This window comes from Oncorhynchus gorbuscha, linkage group LG08 (assembly GCF_021184085.1).
Source record: "Oncorhynchus gorbuscha isolate QuinsamMale2020 ecotype Even-year linkage group LG08, OgorEven_v1.0, whole genome shotgun sequence".
NCBI classification, from domain to species: domain Eukaryota; kingdom Metazoa; phylum Chordata; class Actinopteri; order Salmoniformes; family Salmonidae; genus Oncorhynchus; species Oncorhynchus gorbuscha.
In genome coordinates this window covers 43,446,913-43,473,719 of record NC_060180.1, presented here as the reverse complement: position 1 = coordinate 43,473,719, position 26,807 = coordinate 43,446,913, and the positions used below count along the sequence as shown (strand labels likewise).

The 26,807-nt window shown below is 45.1% G+C and overlaps 1 protein-coding gene across 2 annotated transcripts in view; it reads right to left on the bottom strand.

The window, feature by feature from the left end:
- The window catches only part of LOC124041684 (EMILIN-3-like), an 81,401-nt gene extending 58,689 nt beyond the window's left edge, over positions 1–22,712 (bottom strand). The window contains exon 1 of one of the 2 annotated variants that reach the window (XM_046359554.1): positions 22,600–22,712. Coding sequence is in view for 1 of the 2 variants with exons in the window: in XM_046359557.1 (XP_046215513.1) it covers positions 22,600–22,604 (5 nt within the window). In the remaining variant the exon portion in view is untranslated. The remainder of the gene's footprint in view (positions 1–22,599) is intronic. The other variant, XM_046359557.1, reaches the window with a different exon arrangement.
- Between the last annotated feature and the right edge of the window lie 4,095 nt (positions 22,713–26,807).

Sequence of the window (26,807 nt, the reverse complement as noted above, 5' to 3'; positions counted from 1 at the left end):
CCTTGATAGACTCTGGGGCTGAGGGCTGTTTTATGGACGAAGCATGGGCTCGGAAACATGACATTCCTCTCAGACAGTTAGGGGAGCCCACGCCCATGTTCGCCTTGGATGGTAGTCTCCTCCCCAGTATCATATGTGAGACACTACCTTTAACCCTCACAGTATCTGGTAACCACAGTGAGACCATTTCCTTTTTGATTTTTCGTTCACCTTTTACACCTGTTGTTTTGGGTCATCCCTGGCTAGTATGTCATAATCCTTCTATTAATTGGTCTAGTAATTCTATCCTATCCTGGAACGTTTCTTGTCATGTGAAATGTTTAATGTCTGCTATCCCTCCTGATTCTTCTGTCCCCTCTTCTCAGGAGGAACCTGGTGATTTGACAGGGGTGCCGGAGGAATATCATGATCTGCGCACGGTCTTCAGTCAGTCCAGAGCCACCTCCCTTCCTCCTCACCGGTCGTATGATTGTTGTATTGATCTCCTTCCGGGGACCACTCCCCCCCGGGGTAGACTATACTCTCTGTCGGCTCCCGAACGTAAGGCTCTCGAAGATTATCTGTCTGTTTCTCTCGACGCCGGTACCGTTGTGCCTTCTTCCTCTCCCGCCGGAGCGGGGTTTTTTTTTGTTAAGAAGAAGGACGGTACCCTGCGCCCCTGCGTGGATTATCGAGGGCTGAATGACATAACGGTTAAGAATTGTTATCCTTGTTACTCCTGACGTCACTAAACAATTCATTGTCGAGGTTGACTCATCAGAGGTGGGCGTGGGAGCCATTCTGTCCCAGCGCTCCCATTCTGACGATAAGGTCCATCCTTGCGCGTATTTTTCTCATCGCCTGTCGCCGTCGGAACGCAACTATGATGTGGGTAACCGCGAACTGCTCGCCATCCGCTTAGCCCTAGGCGAATGGCGACAGTGGTTGGAGGGGGCGACCGTTCCTTTTGTCGTTTGGACTGACCATAAGAACCTGGAGTACATCCGTTCTGCCAAACGACTCAATGCGCGTCAAGCTCGTTGGGCGTTGTTTTTCGCTCATTTTGAGTTCGTGATTTCTTATCGCCCGGGTACTAAGAACACCAAGCCTGATGCCTTATCCCGTCTCTTCAGTTCTTCTGTAGCTTCTACCGACCCCGAGGGGATTCTCCCTGAAGGGCGTGTGGTCGGGTTGACTGTCTGGGGAATTGAGAGACAGGTAAAGCAAGCACTCACTCACACTCCGTCGCCGCGCGCTTGTCCTAGTAACCTTCTTTTCGTTCCTGTTTCTACTCGTCTGGCTGTTCTTCAGTGGGCTCACTCTGCCCAGTTAGCTGGCCACCCCGGCGTTCGGGGTACGCTTGCTTCTATTCGCCAGCGGTTTTGGTGGCCTACTCAGGAGCGTGACACGCGCCGTTTCGTGGCTGCTTGTTCGGACTGCGCGCAGACTAAGTCAGGTAACTCTCCTTCTGCCGGTCGTCTCAGACCGCTTCCCATTCCTTCTCGACCATGGTCTCACATCGCCTTAGACTTTATTACCGGTCTGCCTTCGTCAGCGGGGAAGACTGTGATTCTAACGGTTGTCGATAGGTTCTCTAAAGCAGCTCATTTTATTCCCCTCGCTAAGCTTCCTTCCGCTAAGGAGACGGCACAAATCATCATTGAGAATGTGTTCAGAATTCATGGCCTCCCGTTAGACGCCGTTTCGGACAGAGGTCCGCAATTCACGTCTCAGTTTTGGAGGGAGTTCTGTCGTTTGATTGGTGCTTCCGTCAGTCTCTCTTCCGGTTTTCATCCCCAGTCTAACGGTCAAGCAGAACGGGCCAATCAGACGATTGGTCGCATATTACGCAGTCTTTCTTTTCGAAACCCTGCGTCTTGGGCAGAACAGCTCCCCTGGGCAGAATACGCTCACAACTCGCTTCCTTCGTCTGCTACCGGGCTATCTCCTTTTCAGAGTAGTCTTGGGTACCAGCCTCCTCTGTTCTCGTCCCAGCTCGCCGAGTCCAGCATTCCCTCCGCTCAGGCTTTTGTCCAACGTTGTGAGCGCACCTGGAGGAGGGTCAGGTCTGCACTTTGCCGTTATAGGGCGCAGACTGTGAGAGCCGCCAATAAATGTAGGATTAAGAGACCTAGGTATTGTCGCGGTCAGAGAGTGTGGCTTTCCACTCGTAACCTTCCCCTTACGACAGCTTCTCGCAAGTTGACTCCGCGGTTCATTGGTCCGTTCCGTATTTCTCAGGTCGTTAATCCTGTCGCAGTGCGACTTCTTCTTCCGCGACATCTTCGCGCGTCCACCCAGTCTTCCATGTCTCCTGTGTCAAGCCTTTTCTTCGCGCCCCGTTCGTCTTCCCTCCCCCCGTCCTTGTCGAGGCGCTCCTATTTACAGGGTACGGAAGATCATGGACATGCGTTCTCTGGGACGTGGTCACCAGTACTTAGTGTATTGGGAGGGGTACGGTCCTGAGGAGAGGAGTTGGGTTCCATCTCGGGACGTGCTGGACCGTTCGTTGATCGATGATTTCCTCCGTTGCCGCCAGGGTTCCTCCTCGAGTGCGCCAGGAGGCGCTCGGTGAGTGGGGGGGGTACTGTCATGTTTTGTCATAGATTGTCATGTCTTGTCCCTGTGCTTTCTCTTCTATTCGTTTCCCCCTGCTGGTCTTATTAGGTTCTTTCCCTCTCTCTCTCTCTCTCTCTCTCTCTCTCTCTCTCTCTCTCTCTCTCTCTCTCTCTCTCTCGTTCCGTTCCTGCTCCCAGCTGTTCCTCATTCTCCTAACTACCTCGTTTACTCTTTCACACCTGTCCCCTATTTTGCCCTCTGATTAGAGTCCCTATTTCTCCCTCTGTTTCCGCTTCTGTCCTTGTCGGATCCTTGTTTGCTGTACTGTGTTCTTGTTCCGTCCTGTCGTGTTTTTGCCTTCATCAGATGCTGCGTGTGAGCAGGTGTCTCTATCAGCTACGGCCTGCGCCAACCCGAAGCGACCTGCAGTCTGTGGCCGCTTCTCCTGTTGTTCCCCTCTACAGACTAGAGGATTTCAGTTATTCCTGTTTGGACATTACCTGTGAAAGAATTCAGGATTAGTCGTTTTCTGTTAAGACTGGAATAAACTCTGTTTCTGTTAAGTCGCTTTTGGGTCCTCATTCACCTGCATAACAAGATGTTGTTGCCTACCCTCACCATCTGGGGGCGGCCCGTCAGGAAGTCCAGTACCCAGTTGCACAGGGCGGGGTCGAGACCCAGGGGCGAAGCAGAGGGCGGAGCAGTTGCCGTACCAGGCGGTGATACAGCCCGCCAGGATGCTCTCGATTGTGCATCTGTAGAAGTTTGTGAGTGCTTTTGGTGACAAGCCAAATTTCTTCAGCCTCCTGAGGTTGAAGAGGCGCTGCTGCGCCTTCTTCACGATGCTGTCTGTGTGAGTGGACCAATTCAGTTTGTCTGTGATGTGTATGCCGAGGAACTTAAAACTTACTACCCTCTCCACTACTGTTCCATCGATGTGGATAGGGGGGTGTTCCCTCTGCTGTTTCCTGAAGTCCACAATCATCTCCTTAGTTTTGTTGATGTTGAGTGTGAGGTTATTTTCCTGACACCACACTCCGAGGGCCCTCACCTCCTCCCTGTAGGCCATCTCGTCGTTGTTGGTAATCAAGCCTACCACTGTTGTGTCGTCCGCAAACTTGATGATTGAGTTGGAGGTGTGCATGGCCACGCAGTCGTGCACAGCATTCTCACATAGGTATTTCTCTTGTCCAGATGGGGTAGGGCAGTGTTCAGTGTGGTTGAGATTGCATCGTCTGTGGACCTATTTGGGCGGTAAGCAAATTGGAGTGGGTCTAGGGTGTCAGGTAGGGTGGAGGTGACATGGTCCTTGACTAGTCTCTCAAAGCACTTCATGATGACGGAAGTGAGTGCTACGGGGCGGTAGTCCTTTAGCTCAGTTACCATAGCTTTTTTGGGAACAGGAACAATGGTGGCCCTCTAGAAGCATGTGGGAACAGCAGACTGGTATAGGGATTGATTGAATATGTCCGTAAACACACCGGCCAGCTGGTCTGCGCATGCTCTGAGGGCGCGGCTGGGGATGCCGTCTGAACACTTAAACAACACAATGTAACTCCAAGTCAATCACACTTCTGTGAAATCAAACTGTCCACTTAGAAAGCAACACTGATTGACAATACATTTCACATGCTGTTGTGCAAATGGAATAGACAACAGGTGGAAATTAGCAGGCAATTAGCAAGACACCCCCAATAAAGGAGTGGTTCTGCAGGTGGTGACCACAGAACACTTCTCAGTTCCTATGCTTCCTGACGGATGTTTTGGTCACTTTTGAATGCTGGCGGTGCTTTCACTCTAGTGGAGCATGAGACGGAGTCTACAACCCACACAAGTGGCTCAGGTAGTGCAGCTCATCCAGGATGGATCATCAATGCGAGCTGTGGCAAGAAGGTTTGCTGTGTCTGTCAGCTTAGTGTCCAGAGCATGGAGGCGCTACCAGGAGACAGGCCAGTACATCAGGAGACGTGGAGGAGGCCGTAGGAGGGCAAAATCCCAGCAGCAGGACCACTACCTCCACCTTTGTGCAAGGAGGAGCAGGAGGAGCACTGCCAGAGCCCTGCAAAATGACCTCCAGCAGGCCACAAATGTGCATGTGTCTGCTCAAACGGTCAGAAACAGACTCCATGAGGGTGGTATGAGGGCCCGACGTCCACAGGTGGGGGTTGTGCTTACAGCCCAACACCGTGCAGGACGTTTGGCATTTGCCAGAGAACACCAAGATTGGCAAATTCGCCACTTGCGCCCTGTGCTCTTCACAGATGAATGCAGGTTCATACTGAGCATATGTAACAGAGTCTGGAGACGCCGTGGAGAACGTTCTTCTGCCTGCAACATCCTCCAGCATGACCGGTTTGGCAGTGGGTCAGTCATGGTGTGGGGTGGCATTTCTTTGGGGGGCCGCACAGCCCTCCATGTGCTCGCCAGAAGTAGCCTGGCTGCCATTAGGTACCGAGATGATATCCTCAGACCCCTTGTGAAACCATATGCTGGTGCGGTTGGCCCTGGGTTCCTCCTAATGCAAGACAAAGCTAGACCTCATGTGGCTGGAGTGTGTCAGCAGTTCCTGCAAGAGGAAGGCATTGATGCTATGGACTGGCCCGCCCATTCCCCAGGCCTGAATCCAATTGAGCACATCTGGGACATCATGTCTCGCTCCATCCACCAACGCCACGTTGCACCACAGACTGTCCAGGAGTTGGCGGATGCTTTAGTCCAGGTCTGGGAGGAGATCCCTCAGGAGACCGCCCAGGCGTTGTAGGGAGGTCATACAGGCACGTGGAGGCCACACACACTACTGAGCCTCATTTTGACTTGTTTTAAGGAAATTACATAAAAGTTGGATCAGCATGTAGTGTGGTTTTCCACTTTAATTTTGAGTGTGACTCCAAATCCAGACCTCCATGGGTTTATACATTTGATTTCCATTGATCATTTTTGTGTGATTTTGTTTTCAGCACATTCAACTATGTAAAGAAAAAAGTATTTAATAAGAATATTTCATTCTTTCGGATCTAGGATGTGTTATTTTAGTGTTCCCTTTATTTTTTTGAGCAGGGTATGATCCCCAATCAGAGACAACGATAAACAGCTACCTCTGATTGGGAACCATATCAGGCCACCATAAACATACAAATAAAATAAAATAAAAAATAAAATCTTAATGGTTGTACAGTCGTCTCAAATAAAACTGTGAAGGACCTCTGCGTTACTCTGGACCTTGATCTCTCTTTTAAAGAACATATCAAGACCATTTCAAGGACATCTTTTTTCCATCATATTACTCCATCGCTAGCCTCTCTACAATGGCTTCCTGTTAAAGCAAGGGCTGATTTCAAGGTTTTTACTGCTAACCTCCAAAGCATTACATGGGCTTGCTCCTACCTATATCTCTGATTTGGTCCTGCCGTACATACCTACACATACGCTACGGTCACAAGACGCAGGCCTCCTAATTGTCGCTAGAATTTCTAAGCAAACAGCTGGAGGCAGGGCTTTCTCCTATAGAGCTCCATTTTTATGGAACGGTCTGCCTACCCATGTCAGAGACGCAAACTCGGTCTCAACCTTTAAGTCTTTACTGAAGACTCATCTCTTCACTGGGTCATATGATTGAGTGTAGTCTGGCCCAGGAGTGGGAAGGTGAACGGAAAGGCTCTGGAGCAACGAACCGCCCTTGCAGTCTCTGCCTGGCCGGTTCCCCTCTTTCCACTGGGATTCTCTGCCTCTAACCCTATTACAGGGGCTTAGTCACTGGCTTACTGGGGCTCTCTCATGCGGTCCCTGGAAGGGGTGCGTCACCTGAGTGGGTTGATTCACTGATGTGGTCATCCTGTCTGGGTTGGCGCCACCCCCTTGGGTTGTGCCGTGGCAGAGATCTTTGTGGGCTATACTCAGCCTTGTCTCAGGATGGTAAGTTGGTGGTTGAAGATATCCCTCTAGTGGTGTGGGGGCTGTGCTTTGGCAAAGTGGGTGGGGTTATATCCTTCCTGTTTGGCCCTGTCCGGGGGTGTCCTCGGATGGGGCCACAGTGTATCCTGACCCCTCCTGTCTCAGCCTCCAGTATTTATGCTGCAGTAGTTTATGTGTCGGGGGGTTAGGGTCAGTTTGTTATATCTGGAGCACTTCTCCTGTCCTATTCGGTGTCCTGTGTGAATCTCAGTGTGCTTTCTCTAATTCTCCCCTTCTCTCTTTCTTTCTCTCTCTCGGAGGACTTGAGCCCTTGGACCATGCCCCAGGACTACCTGACATGATGATTCCTTGCTGTCCCCAGTCAACCTGGCCGTGCTGCTGCTCCAGTTTCAACTGTTCAGCCTTATTATTATTGGACCATACTGGTAATTTATGAACATTTGAACATCTTGGCCATGTTCTGTTATAATCTCCACCTGGCACAGCCAGAAGAGGACTGGCCACCCCACATATGCTCTCTCTAATACTATCTTTCTTTCTCTCTCTCGAAGGACCTGAGCCCTAGGACCGTGCCCCAGGACTACCTGACATGATGACTCCTTGCTGTCCCCAGTCCACCTGACCGTGCTGCTGCTCCAGTTTCAACTGTTCTGCCTTATTATTATTCGACCATGCTGGTCATTTATGAACATTTGAACATCTTGGCCATGTTCTGTTATAATCTCCACCCGGCACAGCCAGAAGAGGACTGGCCACCCCACATAGCCTGGTTCCTCTCTAGGTTTCTTCCTAGGTTTTGGCCTTTCTAGGGAGTTTTTCCTAGCCACCGTGCTTCTACACCTGCATTGCTTGCTGTTTGGGGTTTTAGGCTGGGTTTCTGTACAGCACTTTGAGATATCAGCTGATGTACGAAGGGCTATATAAATACATTTGATTTGATTTGATTTGACATACAAAACACTAGACAATACAAACCCCCTAGACAATACAAAAACTAGCGTACCCACCCTAGTCATACCCTGACCTAACCAAAATATAAAGAAACAGAGATATCTCAGGTCAGGGCGTGACAGTAACTCACTAATTAATTTTCACGTCTCTGCTGCTTCTGAGATCGTAGATTAAAAGTACAATGCATTTGGAAAGTATTCAGACCCTTTCATTTTGTTACGTTACAGGCTTATCTAAAAATGGATAAAATACATTTTCCCTCATTAAACTACACACAAAACCCCATAATGACAAAGTGAAAACAGGTTTTTAGAGATGTTTGCAAATTTAATTAAACATGGAAAACAGAGATGCCTTGGTTACATAAGTATATAATAATAATAATAAGTATTCAGACCCTTTGCTAAGAGTCTCGAAATTGAGCTCAGGTGCATCCTGTTTCCCATGATCATCCTTGAGATGTTTCTACAACTTGATTGGAGTCCACCTGTGGAAAAGGTGGAAAGGCACACACCTGTCTATATAATGTCCCACAGTTGACAGTGCATGTCAGAGCAAAAACCAAGCCATGAGGTCAACAGAATTGTTCTTAGAGCTCAGAGACAGGATTGTGTCGAGGCACAGACCTGGGGAAGGGTACTAAAACATATCTGCACCATTGAAGGTCCCCAAGAGCACAGTGGCTTCCATCGTTCTTAAATGGGAGAAGTTTGGAACCACCAAGACTCTTCCTAGAGCTGTTCACCCAGCCAAACTGATCAATCGGGGAAGAAGAACCTTGGCCAGGGAGGTGACCAAGAACCTGATGGTCACTCTGACAGAGCTCCAGAGTTCCTCTGTGGAGATGGGAGAACATTCCAGAAGGACAACTATCTCTACAGCACCACCAATCAGGCCTTTATGGTAGAGTGGCCAGACTGAAGCCATTCCTCGGTAAATGACACTTGACAGCCCGCTTGGATTATGCCTAACAGCACCTAAAGACTCTCAGACCATGAGAAACAAGATTCTCTGGTCTGATGAAACCAAGATTGAACTCTTTAGCCTGAATGCCAATTGTCATGTCTGGAGGAATCTTGGCAGCATCCCTACAGCAGTGGTGGGCCGTCAGGGCCAGCAAGGTCTTCTCTGCTGGCCTAAACATTATCAGAATATAATTTAAAAAAATATATATATATATTCCCACAAATATGTATTAAATTATTCCCCAGAGTAAGAGTTACACTCTTCATTTCATAGCGTTCCTCTTGGTTGCACTGCTTCCATGCCCAGGTTGAGATTTGGAGGGCTGATCTTTATATTAGATCTTTTATCCAATCATATTCAGCCATCATGTGTTGCTCAGGCCTTCAGAATCAACAGTGCGGGCGCTTGTAGCTTAAAGTGAATGGGAATTAAAATTTAGTGTCAACCAATCAGCTTTAGAGTTGGCTATTGTACGCCTGCTGGCTGGCTCCAGTGTTACACAGGAGCCAGCTAGCAGGCGTAGTGCGTGCACGTCTTTTGATTGGATTACCAATATTGAGAGGCAGGTCCTATATGGGCAGGTCTCAGAACTAGGAAACTGAAATTGATCAACGAATTAATTTGCGTACTACTAAGCTGTTTTTTCAACCCACAATGGCGGAAGGAGAAGATATCGATTTGGTCGAGGATATAATTAAAATGCCTTTTCAAGAAAAGTTAGACATTGTCAGGAGAGGTAGACGCCGACGCTACAAAGCCTGTCACAGGCGGGAAAGGGGTTCGTTCGCCACTTTCAACTATGAATGACTCACAGGCTCCGAGAAGCATTGCAAACTGTACTGCTGGGAATGCCTATTATTTGCAAGTGATCGATTTGGTGTTTGGAGCCACACTGGCTTTGCAAACCTGAGTTGTCTTACCAAGGCAGCAACGAGACACCAACGTACGGCTGGGCACTTACAAGCAATGGTGCTTTTGAAAACTTTTGGGGACACCCGAGTGGATCTACAGCTCAACGAACAAGCACGCAGGGCAACGAAGCTGCACAATGAAAGGTATTGTACTCTTCCCCTGCAATTCTCTGAATAAAAATGTCAATTTCAAGGTGACGCAACGCCTGGTTATACTGCGTTTCTGTCTAAATGTATAGTGTCTAGAGCCATGGCATCATAATGATGGTAATAAGAGGTGGATTAATTCGGGTGGGACTGTGTAGGACTTCACTGAAGGCCCAGGCCCCAGAACCACGGCACGCTACCGCCCTACAGTGATGCATGGTGGTGGCAGCATCATGCTGTGGGGATGTTTTTCAGCGGCAGGGACTGGGAGACTAGTCAGGATCAAGGGAAAGATGTACAGAGTAAAGTACAGAGAGATCCTTGATGAAAACCTGCCTCAGAGTGCTTAGGACCTCAGACTGGGGTGAAGTTTCCCCTTCCAACCGGACAATGACCCTAAGCACACAGCCAAGACAATGCAGTAGTGGCTTCGGGACAAGTCTGAATATCCTTGAGTGGCCCAGCCAGAGTCCGGACTTAAACCGATCGAACATCTCAACTCAAATCAAATTTTATTGGTCACATACACATGGTTAGCAGATGTTATTGCGAGTGTAGCGAAATGCTTGTGCTTCTAGTTCCGACAGTGCAGCAATATCTAACATGTAATCTAACAATTCCACAACAACTACCTAATACACACAAATCTATGTAAATTAATGGAATATGAATATATAGGCAAGATGCAATCTCTGGAGAGACCTGAAAATAGCTCTGCAGTGACACTCCCCATCCACCGTGACAGAGTTTGAGAGGATTTACAGAGAAGAATGTGAGAAACTTCCCAAATAAGTGTGTGTCAAGCTTGTAGCATAATACCCAAGACTCGACACTGTAATCGCTGCCAAAGGTGCTTCAACAAAGTACTGAGTGAAGGATCTGAATACTTATGTATAAGTGATAGTTCTGTTTTTTTTATACACTTGCAAAGAAATGATTTTTTTGCCTTGTCATTATGGGGTATTGTAGATAAAATAGTAGAGGAATACATTTGTGAATGTGTTCTGTAGCAGAGCTTTCTACTAAATGCGGGCTTTATTCTTTAATCATTGCAGGTGTGCATACAGACTCTCCTATTTGAAGGACATTTTTATAACATTTCCTTGAGCTATGTGGAGTCATCTAATTGGTAAATTGTTGTAAAAAAAATGACATAAAGAGAAACAAATAACCGTGACATGAAACATCTTGGAATCCATAGTATAAACAAGGCATCGGTTGTGTCTTCTGTTTGTTAACAAGAAGTGAATCTTTTAACCAATATATAACACTTGTATTTTCATGATTGTTTATTATTACTATTTTTGTAATTTGAATTTGGCGCTCTGCAATTTCACCGGATGTTGTTGAGGTGGGGCACTGGCATCCCAATGAGCCGAAAGAAGTTAAATATGGTGCTCAGATTCCTTGTAGCTTCATAGATCATTAAAACATCTGGGACCAATTCCCTGGGGAGAGAAAAAAACAAAACGATTGTATCCATGTATTGCCTTCTACTGTACTGTTAATGTGAAATGCTTTCCAGACTTAAGACTTCTCAGCCTAGAGAACTCCCTGAGCACAACTGTCAGCTATGGTCCCACAATACAGTAGACTATGTGACCCACACTGCAGTCCTTTGCTGATAGAGCCACCAGAGACTGACTTAATGAAAGCACTTTAGCGAAACAGCATACCACTCAGTTAGTTTCATTACTTTAACCCTGCTGTGACCCGTCACTGGCTCTTTCTTAGGCACTTTTACTGGACATGATCTTATTAGATGCAGCCATAAAGCTACTCGAGAGAGAGAGAGAGAGAGAGAGAGAGAGAGAGAGAGAGAGAGAGAGAGAGAGAGAGAGAGAGAGAGAGAGAGAGAGAGAGAGAGAGAGAGAGAGAGAGAGAGAGAGAGAGAGAGAGAGAGAGTTTACATCCCTGAGTTGTGACATCAGCAATGTATCCCAGAGTTAAGACACCTTATCCATTCTCTCAGTAGTGACCTGGGAAATTACCCGCCTCTATAAAGAGAGGGAGGTGGAAAAGGAAGTATTTCTTTCACTTATTGTGGATTTCATATGCATGTGGATTTCTCTCCAGTTTAGCAGCTGCTGCCAGAGGAAAGCAATTGGCCTGGGTTAGGTGTGTACACAATCAGCCCTATTAGATGGAGACACAGTATGTTGAGTTACTTTTGCCATGCTTTTTCCAATGGACATGGGCCATTGACACCTCATGGTGTGTGAGGGAGAAGGAGGAGGGTGTTTGTTCTTGCGTTCATAGTGTATGTGTGTGTGTGCACACAATAAATGCATTAAGGATCGGTGTCCCGAAATCAGGACATTTGTTGCTCAATATGCGATAATGTGACAGGAATGATGTTGGAAACAAAAGCCAACTTTCCAGGACATAGACATGTCTTATATGGGCAGAAGCTTAAATTCTTGTTAATCTAACTGCACTGTTCAATTTACAGTAGCTATTACAGTGAGAGAATAACCATATCTATTGTTTGAGGAGAATGCACAACAGCAAAACACTTTTATCATGGCCACTGCTTTGATACATTTACCTCTGAAGGTAAATAATGTACTGACATTCAGTATTCTTGCTCTGATCTGTCATCCTCAGGGTCCCAGAGATGAAATGTAGCATAGTTTTGTTTAATAAAATCAATTTTTATATCCTAACATGATCCATGTTGTATACAGCATTTCTCATGAATTCCATCACTTTCAACTTGCAACAAAATAATCGATGTAATTTAAACACTAAACCTTGTTTCACCCAGTCAAGTTTGGTTTCTGTGCAATCCTTAGACACCCTAGAAGGCAACCAAAATGTCCTGCATCATTTTACATTATGTATTGGCTACACAACACCTCTTTAAGCCCACAGAAATCATTACGAACCAATGAGACGGGCGGTGTTCACTTTGTTGACTGTACTTGGTCCAACCACCTATCATTTTGAAGCATAGCTAGCTAGATAGCCAAAAGGGCTTTTCATGAGTCCTTTGTATAAGTAAAAGCCATTGTACTAAACCCAACAAGATTAATTGTCCATTGAAAATCGAGAGAAAGAAGAGTTTGCATTACGCACAGCTTGATGAGTAATACAACGTTTTCTGCAACTGTAAGAAGTATAACATGTCTACTAAGAGTATAAACACTAAATCGAACTTCAAGTATACACATTTGAATGAGATTAATGCAGAAATTGAGACGCGAGGAGTCCTGCTCGCAAGAGAGAAGGAGAAGATAGTAACGTTACTTTTCCAGATCAGTAAGTAAAATACGTTTTTGCTTCTCTTGCTAATCCAGTTGTTTACATGATTGCATATTCATTCATGATATTTGTATTTAATTTCTATATATGTATCTATAATGCCTGAGGCATACAATATTTTAGTATAGTCTATTTGTCTTATTCCCTATTGATCCACATTTTTCAGTACAGTGATTGTGTTCCCTATACTCTCTCTCTCTCTCTCTCTCTCTCTCTCTCTCTCTCTCTCTCTCTCTCTCTCTATATATATATATATATATATATATATACTATTTAAGTGTTGTGGATTTGATGTATTGATGTAGTGCTCACCCCCTGCTAAAATAAAGGTTAAATAAAAATAAGTAATAGTAATATGTATATATATATATTTTATCCTGAATAGTGGCTGTGGGTGACATCTTCAAAAGCACCACATTTAAGTCCTCCATCCCCCACACATTCATATGTAGGAACTGGGTTCTACAGTTTGACCCCACTGCTGTCTCTGGCTCCACAACCACCCCGCTCAGCCATCTAGATGTGTGAAGGTTAATGTATTTTCTGTAGGGAAGCTAATTATCCTTCATATATGAGATTCCTGGGAGTGTGTAAACTTATATTTTTATTGTCATACAATTTGTGTATGTTCTCCATAGTTATGTACAGACATACTCAAATTAGTTGGTACCCTTACAGCTCATTGAAATAATGCTTCATTCCTCCTGAAAAGTGAGTAAATTAAAAGATATTTGATCATGTATACTTGCATGCCTTTGGTATGTCATAGAATAAAGCAAAGAAGCTGTGAAAAGAGATGAATTATTGCTAATTCTACAAAGGCCTGGACACATTAGATTATTAATTAGATTATGGTGATATTTCAAACAAACATTTTCTTTAATTAGTATCACACATCTCCAATCTTGTAATCAGTCATTCAGCCTATTTAAATTGAGAAAAGTAGTCACTGTGCTGTTTGGGATCATTGTGGTCACCACACTGAACATGGACCAGAGAAAGCTGAGGAGAGATTTGTCTGAGGAGATCAGAAAGAAAATAATAGACAAGCATGGTAAAGGTAAAGGCTACAAGACCATCTCCAAGCAGCTTGGTGTTCCTGTGACAACAGTTGTAAATATTATTATGAAGTTTAAGGTCCATGGAACTGTAGCCAACCTCCCTGGGCGCGGCCGCAAGAGTAAAACAGATTGAACAGAAGTGTAACGGATCTCGTCCTCCTCTTCTGAGGAGGAGTAGCGAGAAGGATCGGAGGACCAATGCGCATAATGTTTAAAACCTGTTAGAGATAGGGGGCAGCATTTCCACTTTGGATGAATTGCGTGCCCAAACTTAACTGTCTCCTACTCTGTCTCAGATGGGAAAATATGCATATTATTATTACTGGTGGAAAGAAAACAGCCTGAAGTTTCTAAAACTGTTTGCATTATGTCTGCGAGTATAACAGAATTCATATGGCAGACAAAAACCTGAGAAGAAATCCAAACAGGAAGTGAGAACTCGATTTTCAAAACAGTGCCATTTGAAGTCCATGTTAGTTATGGATGTGCATGCACCATCTTTAGATTCTGGTTGTATGATTCTACTATAAAGGAGGGGCTCATAGGAGCTCTTTTACTGAGTGGGATTCCTGGGACTGCCTTCTGATGAAGATATTCAAAGGTAAGTGAATATTTATAGTGTTTTTTGTAGCTTCTGTTGACGCCAAAATGGCGGCTATTTCTTGGGCTAATTTGGGTTCTGAGCACCGTTCTCAGATTATTCTTTTTCGGTAAAGTTTTTTGAAATCTGACACAGCGGTTGCATAGCGGATACATTTATCTTTAATTCTGTGAATAACACTTGCATCTTTTAATTTCTGCTAAATTACCGGATGTTTTGGAATCAAAACATTACTGCACGTAACGCACCAATGTAAACTTTATATATATATATATATATATATATATATGCACATTATCGAACAAAACACACAATACATGTATAACATGATGTCCTATGAGTGTCATCTGATGGAGATAATCAAAGGTTTGTGATGAACTTTATCTATATTTCTGCTTTTTTGACTATCTTTGGCTGTGAAAAATAGCTGTGTGTGTTTTTGGATTTGGTGGTGATCTAACATAAATATATGTTGTGTTTTCACTGTAAAACATAAAAAAATTGGACACGATGGGTAGATTAACAAGATGTTTGGACTTGTTAAAGTGTGAAAGTTAAATATTTCCCCAAAATATTTCCCGTGCCACCTTTTCAGCTGAATGGGGGGTGTTCCTTTCGAGGGACTCCTAGCCATAACAAGTTTTAATCAAAACGCAACAGAACACTGGAACAAAACAATAAACGTAAATTAACGAAACAGTCCCGTGTGGCAACAAGCACTGACACGGAAGACAAACACCCACAACTCAAAAGTGAAACCAGGCTACCTAAGTATGATTCTAAATCAGAGACAACGATTGACAGCTGCCTCTGATTGAGAACCATACTAGGCCAAACACAGAAATCCCAAATTATAGAAAAATGAACATAGACAACCCACCCAACTCACGCCCTGACCACACTAAAACAAAGACATAACAAAGGAACTAAGGTCAGAACGTGACAAGAAGGATAGTGTGAATGGTAGAAAAAGAACCAAGGTTAACTGCCAAAGAGATACAAGCTGAACCCCAAGATGAAGGTACGTCAGTTTCTGATCGCACCATCCATCGCTTTTTGAGTGAATGTGCGCTCCATGGAAGAAGACCCAGGATGACACAACTTTCAAAAGGAAAACATAAAAAGCCAAACTGGAATTTGCATAAACGCATATTGACAATCCTTCTGGGAGAGTGTCCTTTGGACAGATGTGTCAAATCTGGAACTTTTTGGCAAGTCACATCTGTTCTATGTTCACAGACAAATATTTTTTTTTCAAGTTTTCAAAGAAGAGAACAACATACCTACAGTGAAACATGGAGGAGGCTCGGTTCTATTCCGGGGCTGCTTTGCTGCGCCTGGCACAGGGTGCCTTGAATCTATCCAGGGCACAATGAAATCTCAAGACTATCAAGGCATTCTGGAGTGAAACGTACTGCCCAGGTCATGTATCCTCCAACAGGATAATGACCCAAAACACTCAAGGATGGATAAGAACAAAACATGGACTATTCTAAAGTGACGTTCTATGAGTCCTAATCTGAATCATATCTAACATTTTTGGAAAGAGCTGAAGCTTGCAGTCTGGAGAAGGCACCCATTAAACCTGAGACAGCTGGAGCAGTTTGCTCAGGAAGAGTGGGCCAAACTACCTGTTAACAGGTGCCGAAGTCTCATTGAGAGCTGCAGAAAACTTTTGATTGCAGTGATTGCCTCTCAAGGTTGTGCAACAAAATATTAGGTTATGGGTATAGTCATTTTTGTCCATGCCATTTATTTGTTTTATTATTTTCAAAATTATGTTGAATAAAAAATCAAAAGCAAAGTGTGATTTCTATCAAATATGGAATAAACAATGGTGGATGCTAATTACTTTTGTCAGTTTCAAGTTATTTCAGAGAAATAAAGCGCGGCTCTAGCAGGACGCCGACACCGGCCTCGGGGTCGACCCGGAAGGAGAGGCGCAGGGAGATCCGTACGAAGACTGTGGAACTCCTGCAGCATTGAAGGGTCCAACACCTCCTCGACCGGAAACCAGCACCTTTCTTTTTCTTTCGAACCATAGCCCTCCCACTCCACAAGATACTGAAGGCCCCTCGCCCGATGCCTCGAATCCAATATGGAGCAAACGGACTACGCTGGGGCCCCTCGATGTCCAGAGGGGGCGGAGGAACCTCCCGCACCTCAGACTCCTGGAGCGGGCCAGCCACCACCGGCCTGAGGAGAGACGCATGGAACGGGGGGTTAATACGGTAATCGGGTGGAAGCTGTAACCTATAACAAACCTCGTTCACTCTCCTCAGGACTGTAAATGGCCCCACAAACCGCAGACCCAGCTTCCGGCAGGGCAGGCGGAGGGGCAGGATTTGGGTCGAGAGCCAGATCCAGTCCGAACACCGGGGGCTCACTGCGTTCTGCTTTTGACGCAGCACAATCCGCTGAAGGTGAACACGGGCAGCTTCCCATGTCTCATCCGCGTGCCTGAACCAGTTGTCCACCGCAGGAGCCTCCAGTTGTCCACCGCAGGAGCCTCCAGCTGGTACCCCAGTACGCACTGGAAGGGAGAGAGGTTAGTGGAGGAGTGGCGAAGCGAGCTCTGTGCCATCTCGGAACAGGGTGACGCCCACTCCCCTGGCCGGTCCTGGCAATAAAACCTGCCCACATCCTGGTTTACTCTCTCCACCTGCCCGTTACTCTCGGGGTGAAACCCCAAAGTAAGGCTGATTGAGACCCCCAGATGTTCCATGAACGCCTTCCAGACACTAGATATGAACTTGCGACCTCGATGAGACACTATATCCTCAGGCTCCCCGTAGGGCCGGAAGACTTGCGCAAACAAGGCAGTCAGCAGGGCCGTAGGGAGACAAGGCAGAGGGAGGAGATGACAGGACTTAGATAACCGATCCACAATGACCAGGATCGTGGTGTTACCCTGTGAGAGGAGAGATCGGTAAGAAAATCCACCGACAGGTGCGACCAAAGCCATTGTGGAACGGGTTCTAGGGGTGTAGCTTCCCTCTGGGCAGGTGTCTAGGAGCCTTGCACTGGGTGCACACCGAGCAGGAGGAAACATTAACCCTCACGTCCTTAGCCAAGGTAGGCCACCAGTACCTCCCGCTCAAACAGCGCACTGTCCGACCGATCCCAGGATGACCAGAGGAGGGTGACGTGTGAACCCAATAGATCAACCGGTCACGAACAGCAGACAGGACGCACAGATGCCCAATGGGACACAGGACGGTAGCGGGATCTGCACGTAACGCCTGCTCAATGTCCGCGTCTAGTTCCCACATTACCGGTGCCACCAGGCAGGAGGCGGGGAGTATGCGAGTGAGATCCATGGGTCACTCCTCTGTGTCATACTGCCGGGACAATGTGTCTGCCTTCAAGTTCTGGGAGCCTGGTCTGTAGGAAAGGATGGACACAAAATGGGTGAAAAACATGGCCCACCTTGCCTGGCAAGGTTTCTGTCTCCTCCCAGCCCGGATGTACTCCAGATTGCGGTGGTCAGTCCAGATGAGAAAAGGGTGTTTAGCCCCCTCAAGCCAATGTCTCTACGCCTTCAAGGCCTGGATAACAACCAACAGCTCCAGGTCCCGGGCTGAGCTTCTTCGAGAAGAAGGCACAGGGGCGGAGCTTAGGTGGCGTACCCGAGCGCCGGGAGAGCACAGCTCCTATCCAAGCCTCGGACGCATCCACTTCCACTATGAATGCCAAAGAGGGATCCGGATGGGCCAGCGCGGGAGTCGAGGTAAACAGACCCCTCAGGTGACCAAAAGTCCTGTCCGCCTCAGCCGACCACTACAAATGTACCGGGCCCCCATTCGGCAGTGAGGTACCTGACCAAAAACCCGGATAAATCTCCGGTAGTAGTTGGCAAACTCTAAGAACCGCTGCACCTCCTTTACCCTGGTGGGAGTCGGTCAATTATGCACGGCTGAAATGCGTTCACTCTCCATCTCCACCACCGAGGTGGAAATGCATTACCCTAGGAAGGAGAAGGACTGCTGGAAGAACAGGCGTTTCTCAGCCTTGACGTACAGGTCATGCTCCAACAGGCGACCAAGCACACTGCGCACCAGGGACACATGCTCGGCGCGTGTAGCGGAGTATGTCAGAATGTCATCAATATACACCACTACACGATACCCGTGCAGGTCCCTGAAAATCTAATCTACAAAGGTTTGGAAGACTGACAGCGCATTCATCAACCCATACGGCATGATGAGGGCCTCATAGTGCCCTGAGGTGGTACTGAAAACCGACTTCCACTCGCCTCCCTCCCGGATACGCACCAGGTTGTAAGTGCTCCTGAGATCTAGTTTGGTGAAGAAGCGCGGCCCGTGCATTGACTCAATCGCTGTGGCTATGAGTGGTAGCGGGTAACAAAACCTCACAGTGATCTGGTTCAGACCTTTATAGTCTAAACATGGGAACACACCTCCTTTCTTCTTCACAAAAATAAACTTGAGGAGGCGGGTGAAGTGGAGGACCGAATGTACCCCTGACGCAGGAATTTGGAGAAATATGTTTCCATAGCCGCCATCTCTGCCTGTGAGAGGGGACTCCTGGGAAGTGCAGCGTCTACCAGGAGATCTATCGCACAATCGCCCCATCGATGGGGTGGTAATTGAGTTGCCTTCTTTTTGGAGAAGGCGAGAGGTAAATCGGCATATTCAGGGGGAATGCGCATGATGGAGACCTGGTCTGGACTTTCCACCATAGTAGCACCAACGGAAACCCCTAAACACCTACCTGAGCACTCTCGCGACCACCCTGTGAGAGCCCTCTGTTGCCAAGACATAGTGGGGTCATGACAAGCTAACCAGGGTAGGCCTAGCACCATGGGAAACGCAGGAGAGTCAATAAGGAAGAGACTAATTCTCTCATTGTGACCTCGCTGCGTCACCATGCCCAGAGGAGCGGTGGCCTCCCTAATCAACCCTGACCCTAATGGTTGACTATCTAAGGCGTCAACGGGGAAAGGCACAACCACGGGAACAGTGGCGATCCTTAAACCATGGGCGAACGATAAAAATTCTATAAAATTCCCAGCCGCACCTGAATTGACAAGCGCCTTATGCTGGGAATGCGGGGAAAACTCAGGAAAGGTGACATACAAAAACATATGTGAAACAGAGGGCTTTGGGTAAGAATGGTGTCGACTCCCCTGGGTTGACGCCAGAAAGCCCTCCCTGCTGTCTTGATACCCAGAGGAACCAACCCGGCACCGACCTCCAGTGTGACCTCTGCAGCCACAGATGGTGCACGAGCTGGAACCTCCTCCTGTGAGGGGGTGCGGGGGGATGGAACCAACAGACCCCGATCTTAACATCCGTGGGTAGCCAGCAGGTTATCCAGCCAGATGGACAGGTCCACCAGCTGGTCGAATGTGAGGGTGGTGTCTCTGCATGCCAACTCCCGACGGACTTCTTCGAGCAGACTGCAGCGATAATGGTCGATCAGGGCCCTGTCGTTTTCATCTTGCGCCGTCAGCCAGGGTACGAAATTCCAGGGCGAACTCCTGGGCGCTCCTTGTCCCCTGCCTCAGATGGATGAGGCATTCACCTGCCACTCTACCCTCAGGTGGGTGGTCAAAGTTTGCCCGGAAACGGTGGGTGAACTCCTCAAACTGGTACAACATCGCATCTCCCTCTCTCCACGTGGTATTGACCAACTCCAGAGCTTTCCCTGTGAGGCACGAGATGAGGGTGGACACTCTCTCACAGACTGAAGGAACTGGGTGGACGGTTGTCAGGTAAATGTCTAGCTGCAACAGGAACTCCTGGCAGTTTGCAGCCATCCCATCGTATTCCTGAGGAAGGGAGAGATTAATCCCACCGAGACCAGGAGAAGGAGGGTCGCGTAGTGGAGACCCCGGTTGTGCTGGTGGAGGTGCTGGTAAAACTCCCTGACTCTCCCAGTTTGCCTTTGTCTGGACAGTGCGGTCCATGGCGGTGACAAGATGGTGGAGCATTGCTGCGTGCACCTAGATGTGCTCCTCCACCCCTATACCCGGGGTACCTGCTCCTGCTGACTCCATAAATTTGGTCCGGAATTCTGTAAAGGTTGCGTACTGGCGGCAAAGAAGTCAGGTGCAGGAGAGCAAAAACTGTGTTTCAATGACATAGTTTAACCTCTCTAGGGTACGTGGGACACGTGCGGTTGAAAGATTAACTTCTTGTGAATCCAACCACAATGTCAGATTTCAAAAATGCTTTACGGCGAAAGCATAACTTACGATTATATGAGAACATCGCCCAGCAGACAAATCATTACAAACAGTAACCAGCCAAGTAGAAGAGTTACACAAGATAGAAATAGAGATAAAATTAGTAATTTACCTTTGATGATCTTCATATGGTTGCACTCAGAAGATATTAATTTATTCAATAAATGTTCCATTTGTTCGATAAAGTTTCTCTTTATATCCAAAAACCTTTCTTCAGTAATCCACAGGCTCAAACGCAGTCACAACAGGCAGACAAAAAATCCAAATTGTATCCGTAAAGTTCATAGAAACATGTCAAACGATGTTTATATTCAATCCTCAGGTTGTTTTTAGCCTAAATAATCAATAATATAAATTTTAGCCTAAATTGCTAAATAATTTTAGCCTAAATAATCGATAATATTTCAACCGGACAATAACGTATAAAAGGTAAACAAGAAAGTTACTCTCTCGGTCGCCCTCATGAAAAAGCTCTGTGACATGTTAGGGTCCACTCATTCAGACTACTCTTACTCCCTCATTTTTCAGAATACAAGCCTGAAACAATTTCTAAAGACTGTTGACATCTATTAGAAGGCATAGGAACTAACCATTTGAATCCTAAGTCAATGGATATTGTAATGGCATTGAATAGAAAACTACAAAAAAAGAAAAATCCTAATTCCTGAATGGATTTTTCTCAGGATTTCGCCTGCAATATCAGTTCTGTTATACTCACAGACACTATTTTAACAGTTTAGAGTGTTTTCTATCCAAATCTACCAATTATAGGCATATCCTATCTTCTGGCCCTGACTATAAGGCAGCTTAATTTGGGCAAGCTTTTCATCCAAAATTCCAAATGCTGCCCCCTACCCTAGAGAAGTTAATAATAAAAATCACCGTAAAGAGGAACAATCAATACAATGGGTACAAACCCCTTTGCACACCAGAATAACGTGCACAAGCACTTACAATAAGCAATTCCGGACAAGGACATGGGGGTAACAGAGGGTTAAATACACAACATGTAATGATGGAATTGAAAGCAGGTGTGTGGAAAGACCAGACAAAACAAATGGAAAATTAAAAGTGGATCGATGATGGCTAGAAGACCGGCGACGCCGACCGCCGAACGTCTCCAGAACATGGAGAGGAACCAACTTCGGCGGAAGTCGTGACAAGTAATGGGTGCAAAAGAAATCTTCATTGAGTTAGTACATATGTATATGATAAATAAATTGTTATTTATCATTGTGTAGCATACAATTATCAATCAATCTCTCAATGTAAATGCAAAAACACAGATATTAAAAACATGTTTTTTTTTTAATCTACTTTCAAAAAAAATGTTGATGACTTTTCACATAGTTTTATTTTTATTTTCAGTTCCACTAACTTTGAGTTCAACTTACTTGTAGTTTAAATACCGAACCAAATGATATGGGGATTTCTAGGTCAGTCTATGCAACACTGGTGGCATTGTGAACAAAGAAAGGTACACAAAACCATTTGTACAAAAATAAATGCCCTTTCCAAAAATCTAAATGGACTACTCTAAGCTAAATTACATCTAAATGGGCCAATAGATTAAATAAATCCAGGTCACTTGTTAATTTAACTTGTCTAAATAGATTTAATGCATATATGAGGTCTGAATAAGTCATTGATCAATAGATTTATGTTTTTTTGCGAAGCTGTACTTGTCGGGAGAGTTATTCTATGTAATCCATATGATTTATGGATCAAACCATACGAAGCTGTACTTGTCGGGAGAGTTAATCCCTCATATTCCATAGGATCAAACCATACGAGGCATGAGCTCATTCCAGCTTGCATGACATCCCTGGTCTTCCATTGTGGTTTGGAAAAATATGAGATTAGATTATATTTTAGACACACACACACACTTCCACACAGAGACACGTACAGTCCTTCTCTCTCCGGGGGGACGATAGTCTACTCAGCATCTGGCTTTGATTACCAGACTACCACAACCTCGCCAACAGCAAGACATTCACACAGAAACACAGCCATCATCTCATCCATATTCCATACCTCATTATACAGCTCCCCAGTGCCCTGAAACACCCAAGCAATGTCTCCTATTATCCAAGGACAGAACCAAGCTATGTACCTCTATCCCCTCGCCATGCTGGGCAAAGAGCTGGCTGTAAGCTATCGGACCAAAACGAGTGTGTGTGTGTGTGTGTGTGTGTGTGTGTGTGTGTGTGTGTGTGTGTGCGTGCGTGCGTGTGTGTGTGTGTGTCTGGTGTGTGCAAGGGAGCGTGCGTATTTGTGTGTGAGTGTGTAGGATTGGGAGCCTGTATTTTAACCCTAAAAGTGCAAACCTACTGTACTTTGTCTTAAAAGCACCACAGGGGTTATTTTTTTTACCCTACATCGGTAATGATTGCAAAGAGAGGCTGTCTGTCAAGCAGTAAGACTTTTCCTTCAATTACGTTTTTGTAACACAAGTTATTGGTTTTATTTCCCCCAAAATAACATATATTAGAACATTTTCACACATTTATAGTCACATTTTATTATTAGAAATGTACATTTTGGGCTATTTTTTAAATGTTTTTAACAGTTATTTTCACACATTTATAGTCACATTTTATTATTAGAAATATACGTTTTGGGCTGTTTTTTATGTTTTTAACAGTTATTTAGATACATTTCATCCATAGAAATTATTATTATCAAAATTATTCAATCAAAGTGTTGTGTTGCTTTAATACTCAGAGGTTGAGAAATTGGCAATTGTGCTAATCTGACGTACTGGTATTGTTAAGGTTTTCTTGTGTCGAAAGAGAGGAGGACCAAAATGCAGCGTGGTTATCTTCATACATCTTTAATAAAGATGACACAATACAAAACAATAAACGTACCGTGAAAAACCTAAACAGCCCTATCTGTTTAGGTTTTCGTTTTTTTTTGGTAGCCAAACATGATGCAGAAAACGGACCGATTTCTCCTGCACAACTAATCTTTCAGGAAAACTGAACATTTGCTATCTAACTGAGAGTCTCCTCATTGAAAACATCCGAAGTTCTTCAAAGGTAAATGATTTATTGAATGTTTTTGCTGGTTTTTGAGAAAATGTTGCCTGCTAATGCTAACGCTAAATGCTAAATGCTAAATGCTAATGCTAAATGCTAACGCTAAATGCTAACGCTAAACGCTAAATGCTAAATGCTAGTTTGCTATGGTTGAGAAGCATATTTTGAAAATCTGAGATGACAGTGTTGTTAACAAAAGGCTAAGCTTGAGAGCAAATAGATTAATTTCATTTCATTTGCGATTTTCATGAATAGTTAACGTTGCGTTATGGTAATGAGCTTGAGGCTGTATTCACGATCCCGGATCCGGCATGGCTCGACGTAAGAAGTTAAGAACAAATTCTTATTTTCAATGACAGCCTAGGCAGTTAACCCACTGTTCCCAGGCCGTCATTGAAAATAAGAATATGGAATATGTTCTTAACTGACTTGCCTGGTTAAATAAAGGTAAAAAAAAAAAATGAAAGAGCACCAGTAAGCCAGTGACTCAGCCCTTGTAATAGGGTTAGAGGCAGAGAAATCTAGTGGAAAGAGGGGAACCGGCCAGGCAGAGACAGCAAGGGCGGTTCGTTGCTCCAGAGCCTTTCTGTTCACCTTCACACTCCTGGGCCAGACTACACTCAATCATATGACCCACTGAAGAGAGGAGTCTTCAGTAAAGACTTAAAGGTTGAGACCGAGTCTGCATCTCTCACATGGGGAGGCAGACCATTTCATAAAAATTGAGCTCTATAGGAGAAATTTGAAATTCTAGGGACAATTAGGAGGCCTGCGTCTTGTGACCGTGTAGGTATGTACGGCAGGACCAAATCAAAGATATAGGTAGGAGCAAGCCCATGTAATGCTTTGTAGGTTAGCAGTAAAACCTTTGAAATCAGCCCTAGCCTTAACAGGAATCCAATGTAGGGAGGCTAGCACTGGAGTAATATGATCAAATTTTTGGGTTCTAGTCAGGATTCTAGCAGCCGTATTTAGCACTAACTGAAGTTTATTTAGTGCTTTATCCGGGTAGCCGGAAAGTAGAGCATTGCAGTAGTCTAACCTAGTTTTTTTCTGCATCATTTTTGGACAGAACTTTTCTGATTTTTGCAATGTTACGTAGATGGAAAAAAGCTGTCCTTGAAACAGTCTTGTATGCAGAGGTCCTTCACAGTTTTATTTGAGACGACTGTACAACCATTAAGATTAATTGTCAGATTCAACAGAAGTCCTCTTTCTTTCTTGGGACCTAGAACAAGCATCTCTGTTTTGTCCGAGTTTAAAAGTAGAACGTTTACAGCCATCCACTTCCTTATGTCTGAAACACAGGCTTCTAGCGAGGGCAATTTTGGGGCTTCACCATGTTTCATTGAAATGTACAGCTGTGTGTCATCCGCATAAGCAGTGGAAGTTAACATTATGTTTTCAAATTCCATCCCCAAGAGGTAAATATATAGTGAAAACCATAATGGTCCTAAAACGGAACCTTGAGGAACACCGAAATTTACAGTTGATTTCTCAGAGGACAAACCATTCACAGAGACAAACTGATATATTTCCGACAGATACGATCTAAACCAGGCCAGAACTTTTCCGTGTAGGCCAATTTGGGTTTCCAATTTCTCCAAAAGCAATGTGGTGATCGATGGTATCAAAAGCAGCACTAAGGTCTAGGAGCACGAGGACAGATGCAGAGCCTTGGTCTGATGCCATTAAAAGGTAATTTACCACCTTCACAAGTGCAGTCTCAGTGCTATGATGGAGTCTAAAACCAGACTGAAGCACTTTTTATACATTGTTTGTCTTCAGGAAGGCAGTGAGTTGCTGCGCAATAGCTTTTTCCAAAAATATTTGAGAGGAATGGAATATTCGATATAGCCTGATAGTTTTTAAATATTTTCTGGGTCAAGGTTTGCCTTTTTCAAGAGAGGCTTTATTACTGCCACTTTTAGTGAGTTTGGTACACATCCGGTGGATAGAGAGCCGTTTATTATGTTCAACATAGGAGGGCCAAGGGAAGCATCTCTTTCAGTAGTTTAGTTGGAATAGGGTCCTGTATGCAGCTTGAAGGTTTAGAGGCCATGATTATTATTATCATTGTGTCAAGAGATATAGTACTAAAAAACTTGAGTGTCTCTCTTGATCCTATGTCCTGGCAGAGTTGTGCAGACTCAGGACAACTGAGCATTGAAGGAATACGCAGATTTAAAGAGGAGTACGTAATTTGCTTTCTAATAATCATGATCTTTTCCTCAAAGAAGTTTATGAATTTATTACTGCTGAAGTGAAAGCCATTCTCACTTGTGGAATGCTGCTTTTTAGTTAGCTTTGGACAGTATCAAAAATAAATTTTGGATGGGACTCAATGGGATTTCATTGGGAATCCAGATTTCTAAGGGACCTTCTTGCAGTTCCTATCGCTTCCACTGGATGTCAACAGTCTAGAAATTGTTTGAGGTTATTCCTTTGTGTAATGTAGAAGTACTTGTAGAAGTACTTGAACGAGGGTCACTTCAAGTGTTAGTGTTAGATAGAGACGCATGACCAGAAAGCATGCTTCAGTTTGTATTCTTCCTGTATTGAACACAGATCATCCCGTCTTAAATTTTATCGATGATATATGTTAAAAAATACCTAAAGTTGTATTACAAAAGTAGTTTGAAATGTTTTGGCGAAGTTTACAGGTAACCTTTGAGATATTTTGTAGTCACGTTGCTCAAGTTGGAACCAGTGTTTTTCTGGATCAAACGCGCCAAATAAATAGACATTTTGGATATACACTGCTCAAAAAAATAAAGGGAACACTTAAACAACACAATGTAACTCCAAGTCAATCAAACTTCTGTGAAATCAAACTGTCCACTTAGGAAGCAACACTGATTGACAATAAATTCCACATGCTGTTGTGCAAATGGAATAGACGACAGGTAGAAATTATAGGCAATTAGCGGTGCTTTCACTCTAGTGGTAGCATGAGACGGAGTCTACAACTCACACAAGTGGCTCAGGTAGTGCGGCTCATCCAGGATGGAACATCAATGCAAGCTGTGGCAAGTGGCAATGCAAGCTGTGGCAAGAAGGTTTGCTGTCAGCGTAGTGTACAGAGCATGGAGGCGCTACCAGGAGACAGGCCAGTTACCTCCGCCTTTGTGCAAGGAGGAGCAGGAGGAGCACTGCCAGAGCCCTCCAAAATGACCTCCAGCAGGCCACAAATGTGCATGT